The sequence below is a fragment of the Pollicipes pollicipes genome, unplaced genomic scaffold (assembly GCF_011947565.3).
Source record: "Pollicipes pollicipes isolate AB1234 unplaced genomic scaffold, Ppol_2.1 Scaffold_4740;HRSCAF=5597_pilon_pilon_pilon, whole genome shotgun sequence".
In the NCBI taxonomy this organism is placed as follows: Eukaryota; Metazoa; Arthropoda; class Thecostraca; order Pollicipedomorpha; family Pollicipedidae; genus Pollicipes; species Pollicipes pollicipes.
Genome location: NW_023596545.1, coordinates 11761012 through 11780149, shown reverse-complemented (window position 1 = coordinate 11780149; position 19138 = coordinate 11761012). Strand labels below are relative to the sequence as shown.

General features: G+C 57.0%; 2 protein-coding genes across 2 annotated transcripts in view; one reads left to right on the top strand and one right to left on the bottom strand.

The window, feature by feature from the left end:
• LOC119097924 (CAD protein-like) overlaps positions 1-19138 on the bottom strand; it is a 110652-nt gene that overhangs the window by 6863 nt on the left and 84651 nt on the right. The window contains 9 exon segments of the mRNA XM_037220869.1: positions 435-546; positions 753-874; positions 2123-2238; positions 2709-2877; positions 3471-3614; positions 4109-4291; positions 4646-4776; positions 6328-6448; positions 7667-7912. Of these exon segments, the coding sequence (XP_037076764.1) occupies positions 435-546; positions 753-874; positions 2123-2238; positions 2709-2877; positions 3471-3614; positions 4109-4291; positions 4646-4776; positions 6328-6448; positions 7667-7912 (1344 nt within the window).
• Positions 14278-19138, top strand: part of LOC119098717 (ribosome-binding protein 1) — a 9380-nt gene continuing 4519 nt past the window's right edge. Inside the window, exon 1 of the mRNA XM_037221728.1 lies at positions 14278-14314. The gene's annotated coding sequence lies outside the window, so the exon portion shown is untranslated. The remainder of the gene's footprint in view (positions 14315-19138) is intronic.

Here is a 19138-nt window from a genome sequence, read left to right as displayed (position 1 = left end):
CATGACGACTAACCTGTCATACAGCGGCTGAACCGAAAACCAGGAAAAACATGTTGCTTCCAATCGTCCCAAAACCAACATCAGAGCGAGGCATCTCACTCACAGCAATGGTTTCAAAGATATATGGTGATTTCGGTTGCATTCCAAATGACCAGCTGTCACGACGCCCCAAACCCGATCGCCATCACCTATAGAACTGTTCGACGCCGATGTTTTGCAATGTAGCTGGCGTTCAATCGGTCATCTAGGCCGGCCCGCCTGTCTCCCGCCCCGGTATCAATCTCCGCCCCCGCCTGGCTACCTGCCACCAGCCGGTCGTGAGGAGGGGCGGCGGCGACCAGCGGCCTCTCACGCTCCTCCTGGCGGCCGGCGGCGGCCTCGGCCGCCGGCGGCGGCGGCAGCAGCGGCTGCAGCTCGCGCACGTCGCGGCCGGAGCCGGGCGCCGCCAGCACGCGACCGTCGACCATCACCACCTCGCCGCGCAGCACCACGCGCTTGACGGCGCCGGCCACCTCCATTCCGGAGAACGGCGTCCAGGCCGCTTTGCTGCCGATGGCGGGCGCGGGGTCAGTGCAGGTCGTTACTGATCCAAGGGACGGCCTGCTCCTCTCCGACGCCACAAGCACCCCTGCCACCGCTACTCAGACACCCAGCGCCAGAGCCTACCGCAGCGACAGGCTGAGAATGAGAGCACCCGCACCGCGCCGGCCGGCCCCGCCCCGGTGCGGCCGGCCGGACGGGGCGCGCCGCACCTGTGCGTAGGCGCGTCCGGCACGGTCCACGTCTCGTCCATGTCCACCTCAATGTGGGTGTCGGGCTGCTCGGGCAGGTGGAAGATGCGGCGCGGGTTGTGATGCAGCTTCTCCTCCAGGTCCTGGAGCGAGGGTACGGCGGGAGCGGTAAGCCCGGCGGCGGCGCAAGCACGTCCAACTGTGCGGCAAACAATGCAACGTAGTGACAAACAGACGCCACGAAGACGGCAAGCTGTATATGTGTAAGGAATATGGCATACGAATGACAGACACCGGTTAGAAGCATTTCCAACGGCCAGTAAATCCTGTGTCCATCCCACATAAAACTAATGGTAACATCTAAGCGGGTCAATCGAGCAAGTGCACGTCATGTGTCAGGACCAGTGCGTCAGCGTACCTTACAGTAAGCGCAACGAGCGAAGTGCAACAAGCAAAGTGCAACGAGCAAAGAGCAAAGGGCAAATACATTAAAACAGCACCAGCTCTTGAAGCAAACAAGAGCACTAACCACAACGAAGTCTAGTACTTCATCACGGCTGACAGCACCAACGGCGACAAGGATACGACGGCGGATAACAGCCCACCAGACGCCATCAATCTGTGTTATCGACACTGCATTATCGGACCTAATTCGCACTTACTTCGCTCAAACAAGACACGGTGGTCACTCGATCGAGCGGCGATGGCTGGCAAGCGAGCGTCTGGACATGTTATCGAGACCATCCACTCGTGAGACATCAACCCTCGGGTGAGTGTTTACTGCTCCCTGTTCCGTCATCGCCTCCCCGGTTCCGCCGCCGAATCACGGCAGCTGGCGCAGATTGTGGTCTCGAGTGTTCGCGGATGGTCTTCTCCGATATGGCACGAGTTCACGTGTCCAGGCCGTGACCGCGTGCGATGGCCGCCGACCCCAACGCCGCCGCGCGGATGACTCACCGTGCGGCTGACCCCAGTTCGAGACTCGCAGCGTCACATGCCCCTGATTCACAGGCCTAGGGTGTCAGCTAACGCCGGGCAGTAAACATGCATCGCGGGGTCTAATTCTTAACTCCGACTGACAGGCCCGCAACGTCAGCAGACCCGGACCACAGACCCACAGCGTCAGCAGACCCTGGACCACAGGCCCGCAGCGTCACCAGACCCCGGACCACAGGCCCGCAGCGTCAGCAGACCCTGGACCACAGGCCCGCAGCGTCAGCAGACCCTGGACCACAGGCCTACTGCGTCAGCAGACCCGGACCACAGACCCACAGCGTCAGCAGACCCTGGACCACAGGCCCGCTGCGTCAGCAGACCCGGACCACAGACCCACAGAGTCAGCAGATTCTGGACTGACAGGCCTGCAGCATCAGCTGACCCGGACCACGGACCTGCAGCGTCAGGCGCCCCTGGTTGACGGCCGTCAGCAGCAGTGGCAGCATCGTCTCCAGGCCCGGGAAGCCGGGTGGGGCCTTCTCGGAGCGTTTCTCGGCGATCGTGTGCGGCGCTGCGTGACGGGGGAGTTTACGGGGAGTTAGCCGGCGACACAGCCGGCCAGGGGCGGGCCCCACACCGAATCAGAGACCGCGCGCAGATCGAGCGAGGGCGTAACAGGGCAGCTAGGTGGAAGACGTGGTAAACAATAAGGGTGCTAGCTGCTGCGAGGAGAGAACGAGTCAAGGCATTGCATGTAATCAGGTCGACTGAGCGCGGTCGACAACTGTAAATACACTTACCACACTCCAGGCAACCAAACAGAGGGGACTGACAAGGCTGCTACAACTCATTTTGGCGAAGAAAAAAGGAAAATCGCAACCATAAAAATGACACGAAATATGACCACATGATCATCTACACGACAAAATCAGACGCGTAAGCCCTGAGTACAACAACCCGCCATCAGCCTGCTGAGACCTGACAATTCCCGTGCATAGACCCCCCCCCCCCCTTCGGGACCGGACAATGTCGGCCGCTGACCGTGGTCGGTGGCAAAGCAGTCGATGACGTTCATGTTCTCCCAGAGCGCCTGCCGATCCTCGGACGTCATCAGGGGCGGCTTGACGCGGCCCATGCTGGCCAGCCGGTCCAGGTCGGCGGCGCTCAGGAACAGGTGGTGCGGGGTCACCTCGCAGGTCACGGGGAATCCCTGCCGCAGGCGGGCGGCCACCGGTAAGCGTCCGCTGGCAGTGAGGGGGGTCTATAGTTTACGAGAAGTGGGTACTCAGAGGATTTGTTCAACGTTGGCGTTCAGTGCACGTGTCAGTGGACGAGTCAATGGACGAACAAGTGCCGTCGCGACAGTGACAGGGCAGAAGGAAATGTTTCCTCGAAGATAAATATGCCACGACCCGGATCAATGCTAACAAAGCAAATACAGAGACAAAAGGCTGGTTTAAAGATGCATCTCCGTCAGGAACTTGAGCATCGGCATAAGGTAGGCCACCCCTCAGCCAATCTTGGTACTTCGGATGGATTTAACTCATTATCACATCACCACCGTCGTCAATTCACCAATCATGTTCTCCCAGCCGCGGGGCGTAACTTCTGAGTGTTTGGCGCCTTCGGCTCCCCGGTGAGGAGCCCTGGGTTCGAATCCTGGTTGTGCCATGCCCCCGAGCGCTGACATGACCAGTGCAGTCTATGAAGCTTCGTACTCAAAGGGAGCGCCACGACGTGCGCGGCGCTCTTCCTCCCCCCTCCTCTCTCTCAAAATCTCCTTCGGTCCACGCATCAACGCACCTTCTGCTTCGCCGCCTTGATCATCAGTATCTCCTCCTTCTTCGCCACGTGGCAGACGTGGATTGGTCGGTTGGCCAGAGCAGCGACCATCATGGCGGCCGCCATCGTGTGGCCTTCTGCGTGCACACACAGCGGGAGGTGCCGCTGTCGCCGGGAGCAGAGTCAGGTCAGCACATGCCAAAAACGTGGGCGATCCAGATGTAGACTATAGCATGCTACATCGACCGACATGTTACGATGCGGTCGGGAATGATTTACGGCGTCTGAAATATCCCGAATGGTACGCTAGAATTTTTAGGTTAAGAGTTATTTCAATTTTAGTGTCCCACTGCATCACCGAAATCTCGAATGCCTAAATGCCACCGTTTCCCAAGTACGGCTCGCGCATGGACAACAATCCTAGCGACTGCCGCATTCAAACACATCGTCAGCAACCGAACAAACCCCGGCGGCGACTGCCGCATTCAAACACATCGTCAGCAATCGAACACACCGTCAGCAAAAACACATCGTCAGCAACCGAACAAACCCCGGCGGACCTCCACAGCACGCGAACACTGCGTCTCGCCCGCGGCCTGACCAGACGCGAGTCCTCGCACCGCTCTAGAGCTCAGCGCCCGCCCCGACCGTCCACAGACCGGCCAGTGCTCCATGTGCTGCAGCCAGACGGTGAGCGCGTCCAGCCGCAGCTCCGTGAACGTCTCGTTGAGGTACATCTTGAGCGCGGCGGCGCGTGGCCCGAGCTCCGCCAGCTGGCGGTAGTTGTCCTCCGCGGCGCCCACGAACAGCGCGAAGTCGCAGCGCGCGCCGCGGCTGGCGCACTGTCAGGCGGGACACAGCGGCGCTGCGTCAATGGTGCAACGCGGCGGTGGCGTCCGTATTTTGGGGGAAAATGCCGCCCACTGTTGTGGTTGGACATACTATTGATGTCATTGACCTTGCTCCCATGGTACGGCACGGCAAGGACAACAGAGCAGACCTTCCACTAGCGCTTCCTTCCCTGCACACCAACGAAACACCCATCACCCACCCATCAACACATACACCGCGACGCCACCACGATCCCAGCTGGGTTCGTTACAGCCAGTTCGATCAGTCACAGCCAGTCACTCAGCGGCACATCCGCACAGGCTCTCAGGGGACCCTGTAAACGCGCCGCCTGCGCCACCTCTCACCTCCTTGGCCAGCTGGAAGGTCTCGCGGTCGACCACAGCCGGCTGGGTGTTGGGCATGACCATCACCATGGTGACGCCGCCGGCCAGCGCGGCCGCCGTGCCCGAGGCGAAGTCTTCTTTGTGCGTTTGACCTGGATGCGGCCGGCGTACGGGTCAGCTGCAAAATCACGCCAAGCTGGGCGGGGTTGTGACTGTGACTGACTGTGACTGTGACTGTGACTGTGACTGTAACTGAAACTGGGGCTGGAACTGGAACTGGAACTGGAACTGGAACTGGAACTGGAACTGGAACTGGAACTGGAACTGGGACTGGGACTGGGAGTGGGTTTGGGAGCGGGAGTGGGAGTGGGAGTGGGAGTGGGAGTAGGAGTGGGAGTGGCAGCGGGAGCGGGAGCGGAAGTGGGACTGGGAATAGGACTGGGACTGGGACCGGGACTGGGACCGGAACTGGGACTGGGACGGGACTGGGAGTGGGTATAGAACTGCGACTGATACTAAGATTAGGACTGAAGCTGAGACGGGGACGAGACTTGAAAGAGACGGGAACTGAGCTGAGACCGGTGACATATCCTGCTTTCGTGGGGAGGGATGTGTAAGCGGTCCTTATCGCTACATGCAAGGTCGGTGAGGAGTGATGGGTGACAACATTCAAAGACATGAGGACGACTCTCCTCGGTGCAAGGCTTGAGGAAGCCGAGACAGCGACCATGTCGATTATTCTGCAGAGGATACATAGGCAAGACTGTGTCAGTGGTCTGGCCAACCGGTCGGCTGGCTTGGGATTGCTCCTGCGAAGCGTCCTGACCACGGTGCAGTGCCTTATAACGCGGGCGTGAACGCTGATCGCGGCAGGCGTCTCTCACGTGGAGGTGGCCATTGGCCGGGGTTTCACAGATGGACAGTGGACACAGATCCACTGGCCATGGTCCCTCGTGTGGCTGCTGACCAGAGACCCACTGCGACCTTGGGTAGAGAGACACTGGCTAAGGTTTCACAGATGGTTAGCAACAAGGGCGGCGCAGATGGACACTGATCGGGGTCTCGCAGGTGGACACTGACCGGGGTCCCGCAAGTATACTGACCATAGTCCCGCAAGTGGACACTGGCCGGGGTCCCGCAGTTGGTCACTGAGTATGGTCTCGCAGGTGGACACTGAACGGGGTCGCACAGTTGGACGCTTTAACCAAGGTTCCACAGGTGGACACCGGCCGGAGTCCCACGGGTGGACACTGATCGGAGTCCAATGGCGGACACTGACCGGGGTCCCGCGGGTGGACACTGACCGAGGTCTCACGAGTGGACACTGACCAAGGTCCCACGGGTAAACACTGACCGGGGCCCCGTGGTTGGACACTGACCGGGTCTCGCGGGTGGACACTGACCGGGGTCCCGCGGGAGGACACTGACCGGGGTCTCACGGGTGGACACTGGCCAGGGTCCCGCTGGTGGACACTGACCGAGGTCTCACGGGTAGACACTGGCCGAGGTCTCAGGGATGGACACTGACCGGGGTCCCGTGGTTGGACACTGACCAGGGTCCCGCGGGTGGACACTGACCGGGGTCCCGCGGGAGGACACCGACCGGGATCTCACGGGTGGACACTGACCGAGGTCTCACGGGTGGACACAGACCGACGCCCCGCGGGTGGACACTAACCGGGGTCCCGTGAGTGGACACTGACCGGGGTCCCGTAGATGCACATGGACGTCAATCATGCCAGGCAGCCGGACGACGCGTCGGGACGAGATACAGTCGAGCCTGGTGTTGACGACCGGCGCCTGTCCGCCCAACCGGTGCAGAGCCTGCGATGATGGGCCGAACGCGTCGGAAAGGTGAGCGGAAGATGAGCGGGCTGATGTGTCGTGTGAGGCACGGCGTATGATGGTCTAGCTAAAGCATACCACGGGTAATGTAGGGAATCCCCAATGGGCAATGCTCCTTTGTCGGCAGCATTTTGGGCGGTTAATTATCATCAGTTATACCTTAATGTTCCGTTCTTTCTATCGACATTTCCAGGTTTTTGCGATCGCATAACAACATGGATTTAAGATCGTATTTTACAAAATGCGATCAGCACACATCTAGCATGAAATCAATCTAACGCACTCAATGTAAGCGAAAAGGGGTCGAGCCTCTCCAAATTTTTGTACTCAACTTCCACGCTTTAAAAAAAAAACTATCACGTAAACCTGAGCCCGCAGATTTTGGCCGGGAATTTGACACTAGCAGAGCAGAACCATTCACCAATCCGCACTATTGCCGTCAGCCGTTACACCACGTCCACATTCCACGAAACAGGTCCAACGGGGTCCACGAAACTGCTGAACGTTGATGTGGCAGTGGTACAGAACACCGCACTGAAGCTGGTGGCTTGCGCAGCCCATCGGCGGTAGGACATACTTTGAAACATATCGCGATGCCGCAAATTGAACACTTTGCGTTCAAGTGGCGTCATTTGATCGCCTTAATGCATTATCTTGAGACGAGATGCCGGCTGCAAGGCAGGTCCTCTGTTTGCAAGCTGCTCCCGCTGATAAAGATGACCGTAAATTATCGTCTTGTGGACAGGAGCACCTTTTCGTACCATATCGGCGAGATGTGAACGATTTAGGACGCGGTGTTTCCAAAGTGGGGATTATCTGTATCCGACTGTCTGATATACCAAAAGGAAGCTACGGTAGCCTAGATGATGGCTGAATCAAACTGGTTCAAAATGGTTCAAACTGGTTCAAACTGGTTCAGACTGGTTCAAACTGTCCAAACTTTCCGCGGATCAACACGCACACGAGAATGCTAATTGCGTAATCACGCTTATTGCCTTTCACTTGACATTTCTGGGATATCTTCATCGAAGGCGTGACCCCCGGTGATGGGAGCTGGAGAACATGTGCCGCTCGACAGACACAGCCAGACAGCCAGACACAAGCACACCAAGACCAGCCGGCAGTCTCTCCCACACAGCCCACCGCGACACATCACACATCACAACACAACACCACACATCACACGCCACAACGCACCTCAACCAGCAGCTTGGCGCACTTGACGTCGGTGACGAGGCAGACACCGTATTCGACGGCCATGCGGCGCGTGCGGTAGCCCTGCGTCTGGAAGGAGCTGACTCGGCGCGCGCCGCCGCTGCGCATCGGCAGGTTGATCACCAGGTCCAGCTGCTTGCGGGAGAGGTAGTCGGCCATGCTGTTGAGCTCCGTGTCCGTGGCGCCCTTCTCGCCGATGTTCTCGTACGCCCACTCGACTGTCTCCACCTGGTGGCGAGTACAGGGCCGATCAGGTCGGGTAAACTCAGGTCAGGTCAAGTCAAGTCAGGTCCCGACCGGGTCCCGTGACATGTCGACGAAGGAGTCACTGTAAGCCAGGTCACGGCAGATCGAGGCCTGTAAGATTCCACCAAAAGTCGTTGCAGGTGCAGTGAAGTACTGCAGAATGTCAGCGGAACAGCGCTGCAGGTCAAGCTTAGTCGGGACAGAAGGCGGTAAGGTCAGGTCAGGTCAGTTCATGTCCAGCCTCAGCATAACGGGAGCGGGCCAGGCCAGGTTAGGTTAGGTCAGGTCAGGTCATGACCAGTGCCGGAATGACGACGGCGGGTCAGGTCAGGTAAGGTAAAGCGCTGAATGGAGAGGGCCTAGGGCAAGATATGCCCAGTCATGGGAGGACGGGAGCGGTTCAGGTCTGGTCAGGTCAAGCACCGAACGGAAATGGTCTGGGCAGGATATACCTAGAAAGGGGGGGACGGAAACGATCAGGTCAGGTCAGGCTAGTTTAGGTCAGGTCAAGCTAGATCAGGTCAAGTTAGGTCAGGTCATGTGCCGACAGGAGAGGTCTGGGAAGGATATGTTCAGTCGGGAGAGGACAGGAGCGGGTCAGGTCGGCTCGGGTTTAGAATAACGACAGCACTTTTCCTGTTTTCTGTTTTCCTGAAAAACTGTTTTCCATTATCCACGACAGACTTTATAAACGTATTTAAATAACTGCAAACAGTTAATGGGCACTGAAGCCAAATGCATTCACAAGTCTATGTTTTCGCAGCCCCCCCCCCCCCCCACACACACACAGCTGCACACAAACGAACACAGACGGCCTCCCGGCGAGGAGCGGCGCGCCGCGTGTCAAGGCGCGCCTCGAGCTCGGACCCGCGAACGTCCCACACTAGCGCGACGCCGCTGGGCGCCCGCTGACTGGTCTGGCGCCCGGCGAGGACGCACGGCCTGCTTTACGGCCCGCGGCTTGCCCGCCAATGCCGCCGTAAGTTAGCACCATGCTCGAAGCTACAGCCGGCGGTGGACGCCCCTTTTGTTTTCCTGCCTTAAATACGACGGAGTTGAAACAAACGATGCATGAGTTATTGCAAACAGTTATTAGTAAGAAGGCATTATTATTACATTAGGTAGTGCTATATTTTGTTTCTGCTAATTAGCCGTACATCATACGGGGTGAACACAGGAATGGTCCTTCTGCTACCATTAAATGACTGACCCGACTCCAACAGTTCGTCACGTGCACCTTATGTTCTGGTGTTTATTCTTTGATTATTCATGTTGTTGCAGCCTGTGATGCTGAGTCACCTGGTCAGAAACAGGGGCGGATCTAGCCTGGAGTTTTTTTTTGGGGGGGGGGGCAACCGTTCGTCGCCATCTGGCTGGTGTGGGATCCGAGGTCCAGTGTATGGTACCTCTCGCGAGTTCCTAGTAAGGACACCATTCAAGCACCGAAATGCTCGTGAACATTCTATATACAGCATGCATGTTTACAAAGCTCGTAACATAAGATATTACTTTCAAGAGTCAACTTGTCAGATGAGGTTTATTGCAAATGGTGAACAGGGTGACAAACGGTGAAACAGGGTGATCAGACCGGACAAAGGATGATTCTAGTGGCTATGGAGCGTGGTGGCAGCTGCGGAGCGGCTATGGCGGGCGGGCACGCCGGTGAGCCGCGCTGCGGAACGAGATGAAAGATGAGTCAGTCAGGAGTCGGGATGCAATGTCAAATGAAATGCTTGATACCGCACCATCAAAGTTAAACAGACGGTAAGTAGACGAAACTTTTATGAAGTTCTGAGAATGTTTTTTTTGGGGGGGGGCAAAACATACTCTAAGAGTTTTTTGAGGGCCGTGGCCCCGTGCCCCCCCCCCCCTCAGGATCCACCTATGGTCAGAAAATAGCAATGCACCTATTTTCTTTAACTTGGTGACGATGCCAATATTGTCTGTTAATTAGAGCGGCGTTGGCACAATGCGTCACACAGAGGCTTGCGTCGCTGAAACACTCGACGGATGTTTGCCGGGATAATGGCTACATAGGCCGCACTCCACATCCACAGTGGGCGGTTGTCGCCTTGAAGGTCAACACAGGGAGATGATCAGACACGATACCCGCTGTTGCTGGGCCACGGCTGGGTCAGGAGCCAACGTGACCCCATGGCGGGCACCGGGAGCCGAGATAGATCTCCGCCGCCGAGGATCGGCGCTCGACGGGATTGCTCACTGCGGGGGGGGGGAGGCGGAGCCGGCAGGAGCCATTAGGGATTACCAGGAGTTGGGTGAGGAGTAAATCCCTATTTACGCTTAATCATCCCGACCGATCACGGCTTGGGAGGCAGCAACACTGCGCGCTGGACGGTAAATGCATTCCTTACCGATTACCAGTAGAAGTCAGACCTTTGAGGGACGTGATGACCGAGTGGTCGGCGCGTCGGACTCCCATACGAGGGGCCCGGGTTTGAATCTCGCTTACGCCATTGCCCCTAAACGATATTATTGCCGAGGTAGTCGCTGGCGCTCCATAAAATGGCCGTGACGACGCGCATCGCGTTCCCTTGAGAAAGTCAGACCCTTACATCTGGTTATCATGACCTAGCGACGTTCACCACTGAACACCCGACGCCAAGAGCAGCACCTGCCGGTTACCAGGGGCCCGAGACAGCACCACTTCCGAACCCGGGGGAGGGAGGGGGGGGGGGGGGGGCTGAGAAAATGCATCACCGGGAACCGGAAGCGCCAGAAAGGCACGCCCACTGTCATCTGCCTGTCTTGTCGTGATTGTCGTGAATGTGTGCGAGCGAGCGCGGCCGGGCCTCACGTGCGTGTTCAGTGGTGCGAAAATGCTGATAATAGACACGTGGGCGGAGCTAAGGACTTTTATCTCCGTGGTGAACATAGCGAATGAGGCGAGTTCGGCTATGCAGGCCCTGTATTGCCATCCGACAACGTCACTTCGGCCGTGAGCTCTCTCACTTTAAACCAGACTTTGTGGGTACCGATTTAGCAAGTGAGCACTACATCAATGTTGTAGCGCACGAGGCCAACATCTCATAAGCACAAGGCCAAGCGGGATCAAGTGAGTCAACATCGAAGGAACAAGGTGTAATGTCTTAACGAACAGTGGACGGTGAAGAGTGGACAGAACAGAACAGTGAACAGTGCCTCAGATGAGCAATATCATCCAGTTGAAGTGTGATAGCTCCAAAATCGCCCTCATCACCAACATTATTCCCTCGCACAGAGAGAAGAATGTCCGCGAGTACCGTGTGTGCGTGCGCACGCGCGTGCATGCGTATGATCTCTGGCGCACATGCACGTAACACACAATGCTACATTTTCGTTGGTTGTTGTTCCAGCAAAAGTCTCATTCAAAATTCTCCTTTGTCGTACATGACACAGAATAACAAATCACGATGCCATCACCAAGCCGCAATTTAGAAGCATACGTGGGCGTGGTGAGGACTTGGGGTAATGAAGATACATCCAGAGCATTGCGCGATGCCTTTCTAGACAAGTCTGACTCCTTCGCCAAAAGGTCAGAACTTAGACAACCACTTATCATGATTTTGAGCCAGGATGTCTAGGCATAACGTGCTGGCGCTGTGTCTCGGGTAGGCCATGGCGGATCCCCGAGTGTTTCTTTTCAATTCCAGAACGGAACAGCAGACGACAGCACGAAACTTTTCGACAGTCACTTACATCTTTCCGCCGCGCGCACATTGCGCCAGCCGGTAGCAAGCCGTTTTCACACTGTTAATCTGCTGGCTAAAGGGCGCATTAACACCTCACGCCATTTCGCGTCGTGATTGCGCCAATCGAACCAGGGAGCGACAAAATCCGGGCCGGCAGCAGGCTCTAAACCCACGCTTTTCGCGCACAATCGCGGGCAGACGCCTCGTCAGCTGCACTGATTCATCCCCACGAACAACGAGCACGTGCTTGATCGCCGGCATCAGTTTTTGCCGTGCAGTACAGACGGTCGTGCACTCCGCGGAGGAACATGCATAATAGGGCGTCATCATTCCGTCAAAGCCTGGCTGGGCGGACAGGGCTCGCATACGATGCCACGGGGTGCATCAACTGCGCCACTTGCGCTCTAAACCGCCAACGTCTCCAGCATTAGTGGCAAATCCAGCGAGGGGGAGGGGTATGGGCCAAGTGGACCCCCCAGGCCGAAGTGGCACGAAAATGTCGCGGCGAAGGAACACCAACATCTTTATTTCGGATCCTTATAACCCTAATTTATTTCCACACTTAATTGCGACAGGCATCAAAGTCCGAAGACACCACTACGGTTTCAAACCTTCATTCTCCAAAGGCACCGAATTCCACGGACACAACAGTATTGTGCCTTTCATCCTAACTAAATCCTGGGTTGGCCCCATAGGCTGGGGGACACTACACATTCATTTCGGGGCGACACAATATTTACTTTCAAGGAACGCCTGGATATATATATATATATATATATATATATATATATATATATATATATATATATATGACCATATCCCAGCGGGTCGTTTGGAAGGACCAAAACCTTGATTTTAAAAGCGGACCAAAGTCTAGAATCACAATTTCTGTGCTTTTGACACTAACACAATTCTGGATCAGCCCGTCCCGCGAAGAGCACTAAAAACATTCATTTTCGGGCACGACAATAATTATTTTCCAGAGGCACGCAACTCAAGGGACACCACAAAACAGGGGTGATTTCAGAGGGGACATTGGACCCTTGGGCCCCATGAGGTTTTGGTGATTCAAAGAGGCATAACAATCTCGTGATGAAGGGGCACCGCAATCCCCGTTTAGGAACCACAAAATCTATGTTTTCATAAAGCAACAAATTTCAGGGGCACCACGAAGGGCCCCAACTTTCATTTTGGAGCCACCAACTTCTAGGGCACTACAATGCCCATGCTGTGTTCCTTGACAAAGTTCTGGCTCGGCCTACTCGGTGAGGGAGCATCACACCCTTCTTTTCGGGGCGCCATAACCTTTCTTTCAAGAGGCACTCCATTCCAGAGGGCACCACCAAGGGCCTCAAACCTTCATTCTTTAGCGGCACTAAATGCTAGGGAATCACCTTGTTGCTCCCCTCACCCTGATCAATTTTGGGACGGGACCCCTAGCTGAGAAGGCAGTACACCGTCATTACGGGTTTCATCATTTTTACTTTCATGAGCACATGAAACATGAGCGCAAATGCATTACACCATTCTATACTCATTTTTTCAGCGATGGATTCCAAACAAGGATACACTTTGCAGCCGTAAAAGGGTTGGGAATGTTAACACAAAGTTTTGATCCTGTTTCAATCTACGCTGGGGTTTAATTTATGGTCACCCCGCATCCTTGAAACCCCCGAGAAAATCCGGTATTTCCCTGACTGTTCTTGTTTAATAGACAAGCACAATGAAGCATTGTAAGGCGAATATTGTCTACTGTTTATGCTCTTATTTAATTTCTTTTTACAGTTGCTTCCAAATACGTGATAGACTTCATCTTCACGTAAGTTCCGACTTCTCTTTAAGTCAAATAAGTTCAGAATAAAAATAAAAATGGCCTTCACAAATAAAGTGGGTTGCATCGGTGGACCATTCTGGCGGGAGATAGCATATGATACGAATCTGAAAATAACAGCCAAAATCCGTGGACTTTCGTCTTAGGGAGAGGCAAGTTCCAGTGGGAACCACGATGAACCGTGGCCCCTCCCTTGATGAAATCCTGGATCCGCCCTATCCAACACCAGTATACAACAACGATCCGATGCCGAGATCAACGTCTCGCCTCCCGAAACAACCCTGCCTCAGCAACTTCATGGGATCAAAGATAGCCTTAGATGCAGAGCTTCCGAGCCCGGTTGCACGCGCGCACGGCTGCCTTACCGGACCCCCCCCCCCCCCCCCCCCTAGCCTCCAGCGCCGCGCGGTCCACGCCTTGACGCGGCAGTGACATTCGGCAGCTTATCAGAGGCGCGAGATAGCGCAGCGACCGTCGCGGAGGCCGCCGCGGCCGGGAGACAGTCGCAGCGCCGGCACGGCAAGAGACGGGACGGGACGTGTCCCGCGCCGCCGCCCACCGCCGCGTCCCGCACGTGCCGAGCATCGCACGACAAGCGTCGCACGTGCGCCGCGTGAAGCACGGCCGGCGGCCAGCGGCACCGCCCGGACGACGTCGGGCGGCGCGTCAGGAGACGGGCAGCGCGCCAGGAGACGTGCGGCGCGCGTCGGGATCTCCGGAGTCGGCGACGAGTCCGCCGGCTGGAGGCCTGCGCGGGAGAGGCGGGCTAGCGGAGGGAGGGGAGGATAGCCGGCCCCGCCCGTTCTGGGCTGGGCAGGCCGACTGATGGGAAAGTGAAGCGTGCTTCTTCCGACCGACGCTCGGGTGAGTAAAGCGCGCTTCTGACCGACGCTTCCGACCGATGCAAGCGGGCCAAACTAGGGAGACATCGCGTTTGTGGCGGATTTTGAGGGAGCTTTTGCTGTTCCCCTGCTGAACTGCTGCTAACTTATTTTGTCAAACTACACTCTTGATATTCGTTCTCATGTCCAATCCGCAGCGCATCTACGTGTTATCACGCACCCGGGTGGGCGCCCATTTGACCCCAACCCCAAATTTAATTTTTTGTCCGAATAATTTTCGAACGATGCGACGCAGCCGCGCCGAACTTTGAATGATTGTGGGCAACTAAATAGCGAATCGTTTGGTATAAAGAGTCAAATGTACCTTGTAAGGTCGCTGACCTTTGGCAGGTCAAAACCAGGCTGTGGACGTCAGCGAATGCAATTTTTAGGGAATCGTTCAATATTTTGCAATACCGGAGTGTGAGACGAAACCGCACCTCTTTGAAATCGTTTCGCAGACAATGAGGCAACTAAATCTAGGGTTACGGGTAAGACTTAGACTAAAACTCTGAGACTAAGACTAAGACTAAAAGTTTTATTTCTTGTATAATAACAAGAACAATGGAAAGATAAACGGATTGATGTTTCAGCTACATGCCGAACAGTGAGCCACAGTTTTTCCATGTCACCAGTATTCAGGGGATTAAACAAGGTGCAATTGCCAGTCATTACTACGATACAGTGCATATCTAAAATTTACAATGCTTGAAAAAAGACCTGTACATGCAAACGAAGTTAACTAAACAGGCATCATGCATCATGCATCAGTCATACATGCATGCGATTTCAAGTAATTAGGCGACATGCATCATTTATACATGTAATCGATTTTAAAGTCAACACATCGAAATATCAATCCAAGTAATCTACGAGGAATAAGGCTATCAATGCCGCCCTACCTATATGCATAATTTTCATCGCAAGTACAGTTAACTACTTACAAAATTAGGAATTATAAGAAATTCTACTGACCATGGGTCAGGTATGAAGGTCAGACAGGGGTGAAAACTAGCCTGATTTTTACTGAAAAGCCTTGCTGTATGAGGTCATTTGTGATGCTCGTTTCGAATGTCTTGATAACGAGGACTGCAACAGATATCTTCAATGGACTTCTTATAGGTCAGAGTAAGGCGCCGAACTAAAATGACCCATGTTAATATTTTTATCTTAGAAACGTGCCACCTAGCGGCATCATTGAAGTCTATCAAAATTCAAAAATCAAAACCATTTTCAGTCTACAGAGTTCACAAACACACCATCAGGGAACACATGCAGCCAATGAACCTTGCGCGTTTGGTGTCCGTAGCTGTCTTAGTTTTTAATATCTCGGGGGTCGAAGTGACCAACCACCCGAGCGTGTGGCATGAAACCGACCATCCCGGCTTATGCTAACATCTGCAGAAGTGCGGTATGAATTTTAGTGGGCAAGCTGCGGGACATGTTACTGGTGGGACGAATTTGATATACGTGCGTTTACTGAATCTGACATACGTGCACCATCCCTGACTTTGGAGGCTCTCTGCGTGAAACCAACGAACCTCTTTACGCTATAAATGATGTCATGAAGCTCAACCGGACACGGATAAGCCAGGCCACATTCCGTTTCCGTTCCAAAGCTTACCATCCGGCTGACATATAGGCGAAATGATGAACTCGTTTGCCCAACATCCAGACATGACAGGCCGAAACTCTGCGGGACACCGTTGCGCATCATTCTTGAGCGTTTCGTTGGCCATATGCCCATGACGGAAAATACCCATCTGATAATGAAGCAATCAGTCAAGATATTTGCGAAGTGTTGCACGTTAGCACCCGAGGACATAACCGTGGTCTGAACAACTAAATATCCTATACAACGCCAGGCGCTATACCCCAGGTGTCCCGCCGAGGGTCTAATCCCACACCATAAACTTTGTATGGTGTTCTTTCACAGCAGCGCGGCATTCTCGGAACGTTCCGCGTCATCTCCTTCTTCAGTAGCCACCTGCCGCCTGGCCTTAAGTCCCACCCTATCGGTGAGTGCACCACTGACTCATCGCGGCGCTCGGTCGGCAACCCGCAGTCCCGACTCTCGCCACCCAGCCCAGGTCACAGACGACCGCTCGAGATAGGGGCGACCGTACCGAGATGCCCTACCACCGCCGATGCACTTGTGCCGCCCCCGGCTCTCGCCCCGCCCGACGACGCAAATGCACGAGCCGCCCGCTGACGACATGGGCAAAGGCTTCGCGGAAGATAGCACCCCCGCGCCGCAGAAGGCTGTCACCACGGCCGACCGGGGGTCAGGCCTCCCGGTGTGTTCTGTTTCGACAGAGCAGGTTGGCCTGGTTTGCGTCTGGAATACACGCAGTCCGCCTGCGCCCCTGCTCAATGCTGCCATCTGACTAGCGGGGAGTATTCAACATAAATCGTGGCTCTTGGCCCCAACCGGCGGGGTCATTGACACCCCGGCACGGCTGCAGGTGCCGGCGGTGCGTGACCTCATCCCAGCCCGTCAGGACAGCCCGCTCCCTCCTCAGCCACTGTCGAACCGTGACCTGACCCCAGCCCGTCAGGACAGTCTGCTCCCTCCTCAGCCACTGTCGACCCGTGACCTGACTCCAGCCCGTCAGGACAGCCCGCTCCCTCCTCAGCCACTGTCGACCCGTGACCTGACTCCAGCCCGTCAGGACAGCCCGCTCCCTCCTCAGCCACTGTCGACCCGTGACCTGACCCCAGCCCGTCAGGACAGCCCGCTCCCTCCTCAGCCACTGTCGACCCGTGACCTGACCCCAGCCCGTCAGGACAGCCCGCTCCCTCCTCAGCCACTGTCGACCGTGACCTGACCCCAGCCCGTCAGGACAGCCCGCTCCCTCCTCAGCCACTGTCGAACCGTGACCTGACCCCAGCCCGTCAGGACAGCCCGCTCCCTCCTCAGCCACTGTCGAACCGTGACCTGACCCCAGCCCGTCAGGACAGCCCGCTCCCTCCTCAGCGACTGTCGAACCGTGACCTCACTCCAGCCCGTCAGGACAGTCCGCTCCCTCCTCAGCCACTGTCGACCGGTGACCTGACCCCAGCCCGTCAGGACAGCCCGCTCCCTCCTCAGCCACTGTCGACCGTGACCTGACCCCAGCCCGTCAGGACAGCCGCTCCCTCCTCAGCCACTGTCGACCGGTGACCTGACCCAGCCCGTCAGGACAGCCCGCTCCCTCCTCAGCCACTGTCGACCCGTGACCTGACCCAGCCCGTCAGGACAGTCCGCTCCCTCCTCAGCCACTGTCGACCGGTGACCTGACCCCAGCCCGTCAGGACAGCCCGCTCCCTCCTCAGCCACTGTCGACCCGTGACCTGACCCCAGCCCGTCAGGACAGCCCGCTCCCTCCTCAGCCACTGTCGACCCGTGACCTGACCCAGCCCGTCAGGACAGCCCGCTCCCTCCTCAGCCACTGTCGACCGTGACCTGACCCAGCCCGTCAGGACAGCCCGCTCCCTCCTCAGCCACTGTCGACCCGTGACCTGACCCCAGCCCGTCAGGACAGCCCGCTCCCTCCTCAGCCACTGTCGACCCGTGACCTGACTCCAGCCCGTCAGGACAGCCCGCTCCCTCCTCAGACACTGTCGAACCGTGACCTCACTCCAGCCCGTCAGGACAGCCCGCTCCCTCCTCAGCCACTGTCGACCGCGTGACCTGACCCCAGCCCGTCAAGGACAGCCCGCTCCCTCCTCAGCCACTGTCGACCCCGTGACCTGACTCCAGCCCGTCAGGACAGCCCGCTCCCTCCTCAGCGACTGTCGAACCGTGACCTCACTCCAGCCCGTCAGGACAGTCCGCTCCCTTCTCAGCCACTGTCGACCCGTGACCTGACTCCAGCCCGTCAGGACAGCCCGCTCCCTCCTCAGCCACTGTCGACCCGTGACCTGACCCCAGCCCGTCAGGACAGCCCGCTCCCTCCTCAGCCACTGTCGACCCGTGACCTGACCCCAGCCCGTCAGGACAGCGCGCTCCCTCCTCAGCCGCTGTCGACCCGTGACCTGACCCCAGCCCGTCAGGACAGCCCGCTCCCTCCTCAGCGACTGTCGAACCGTGACCTGACCCCAGCCCGTCAGGACAGCCCGCTCCCTCCTCAGCCACTGTCGACCCGTGACCTGACTCCAGCCCGTCAGGACAGCCCGCTCCCTCCTCAGCGACTGTCGAACCGTGACCTCACTCCAGCCCGTCAGGACAGCCCGCTCCCTCCTCAGCCACTGTCGACCCGTGACCTGACCCCAGCCCGTCAGGACAGCCCGCTCCCTCCTCAGCCACTGTCGACCCGTGACCTGACCCCAGCCCGTCAGGACAGCCCGCTCCCTCCTCAGCCACTGTCGACCCGTGACCTGACCCCAGCCCGTCAGGACAGCCCGCTCCCTCCTCAGCCACTGTCGACCGGTGACCTGACTCCAGCCCGTCAGGACAGCCCGCTCCCTCCTCAGACACTGTCGACCCGTGACCTGACTCCAGCCCGTCAGGACAGCCCGCTCCCTCCTCAGCCACTGTCGACCCGTGACCTGACTCCAGCCCGTCAGGACAGTCCGCTCCCTTCTCAGCCATTGTCGACCCGTGACCTGACCCCAGCCCGTCAGGACAGTCCGCTCCCTTCTCAGCCACTGTCGACCCGTGACCTGACTCCAGCCCGTCAGGACAGTCCGCTCCCTCCTCAGCCACTGTCGACCCGTGACCTGACTCCAGCCCGTCAGGACAGCCCCCTCCCTCCTCAGCCACTGTCGACCCGTGACCTGACCCCAGCCCCGTCAGGACAGTCCGCTCCCTTCTCAGCCACTGTCG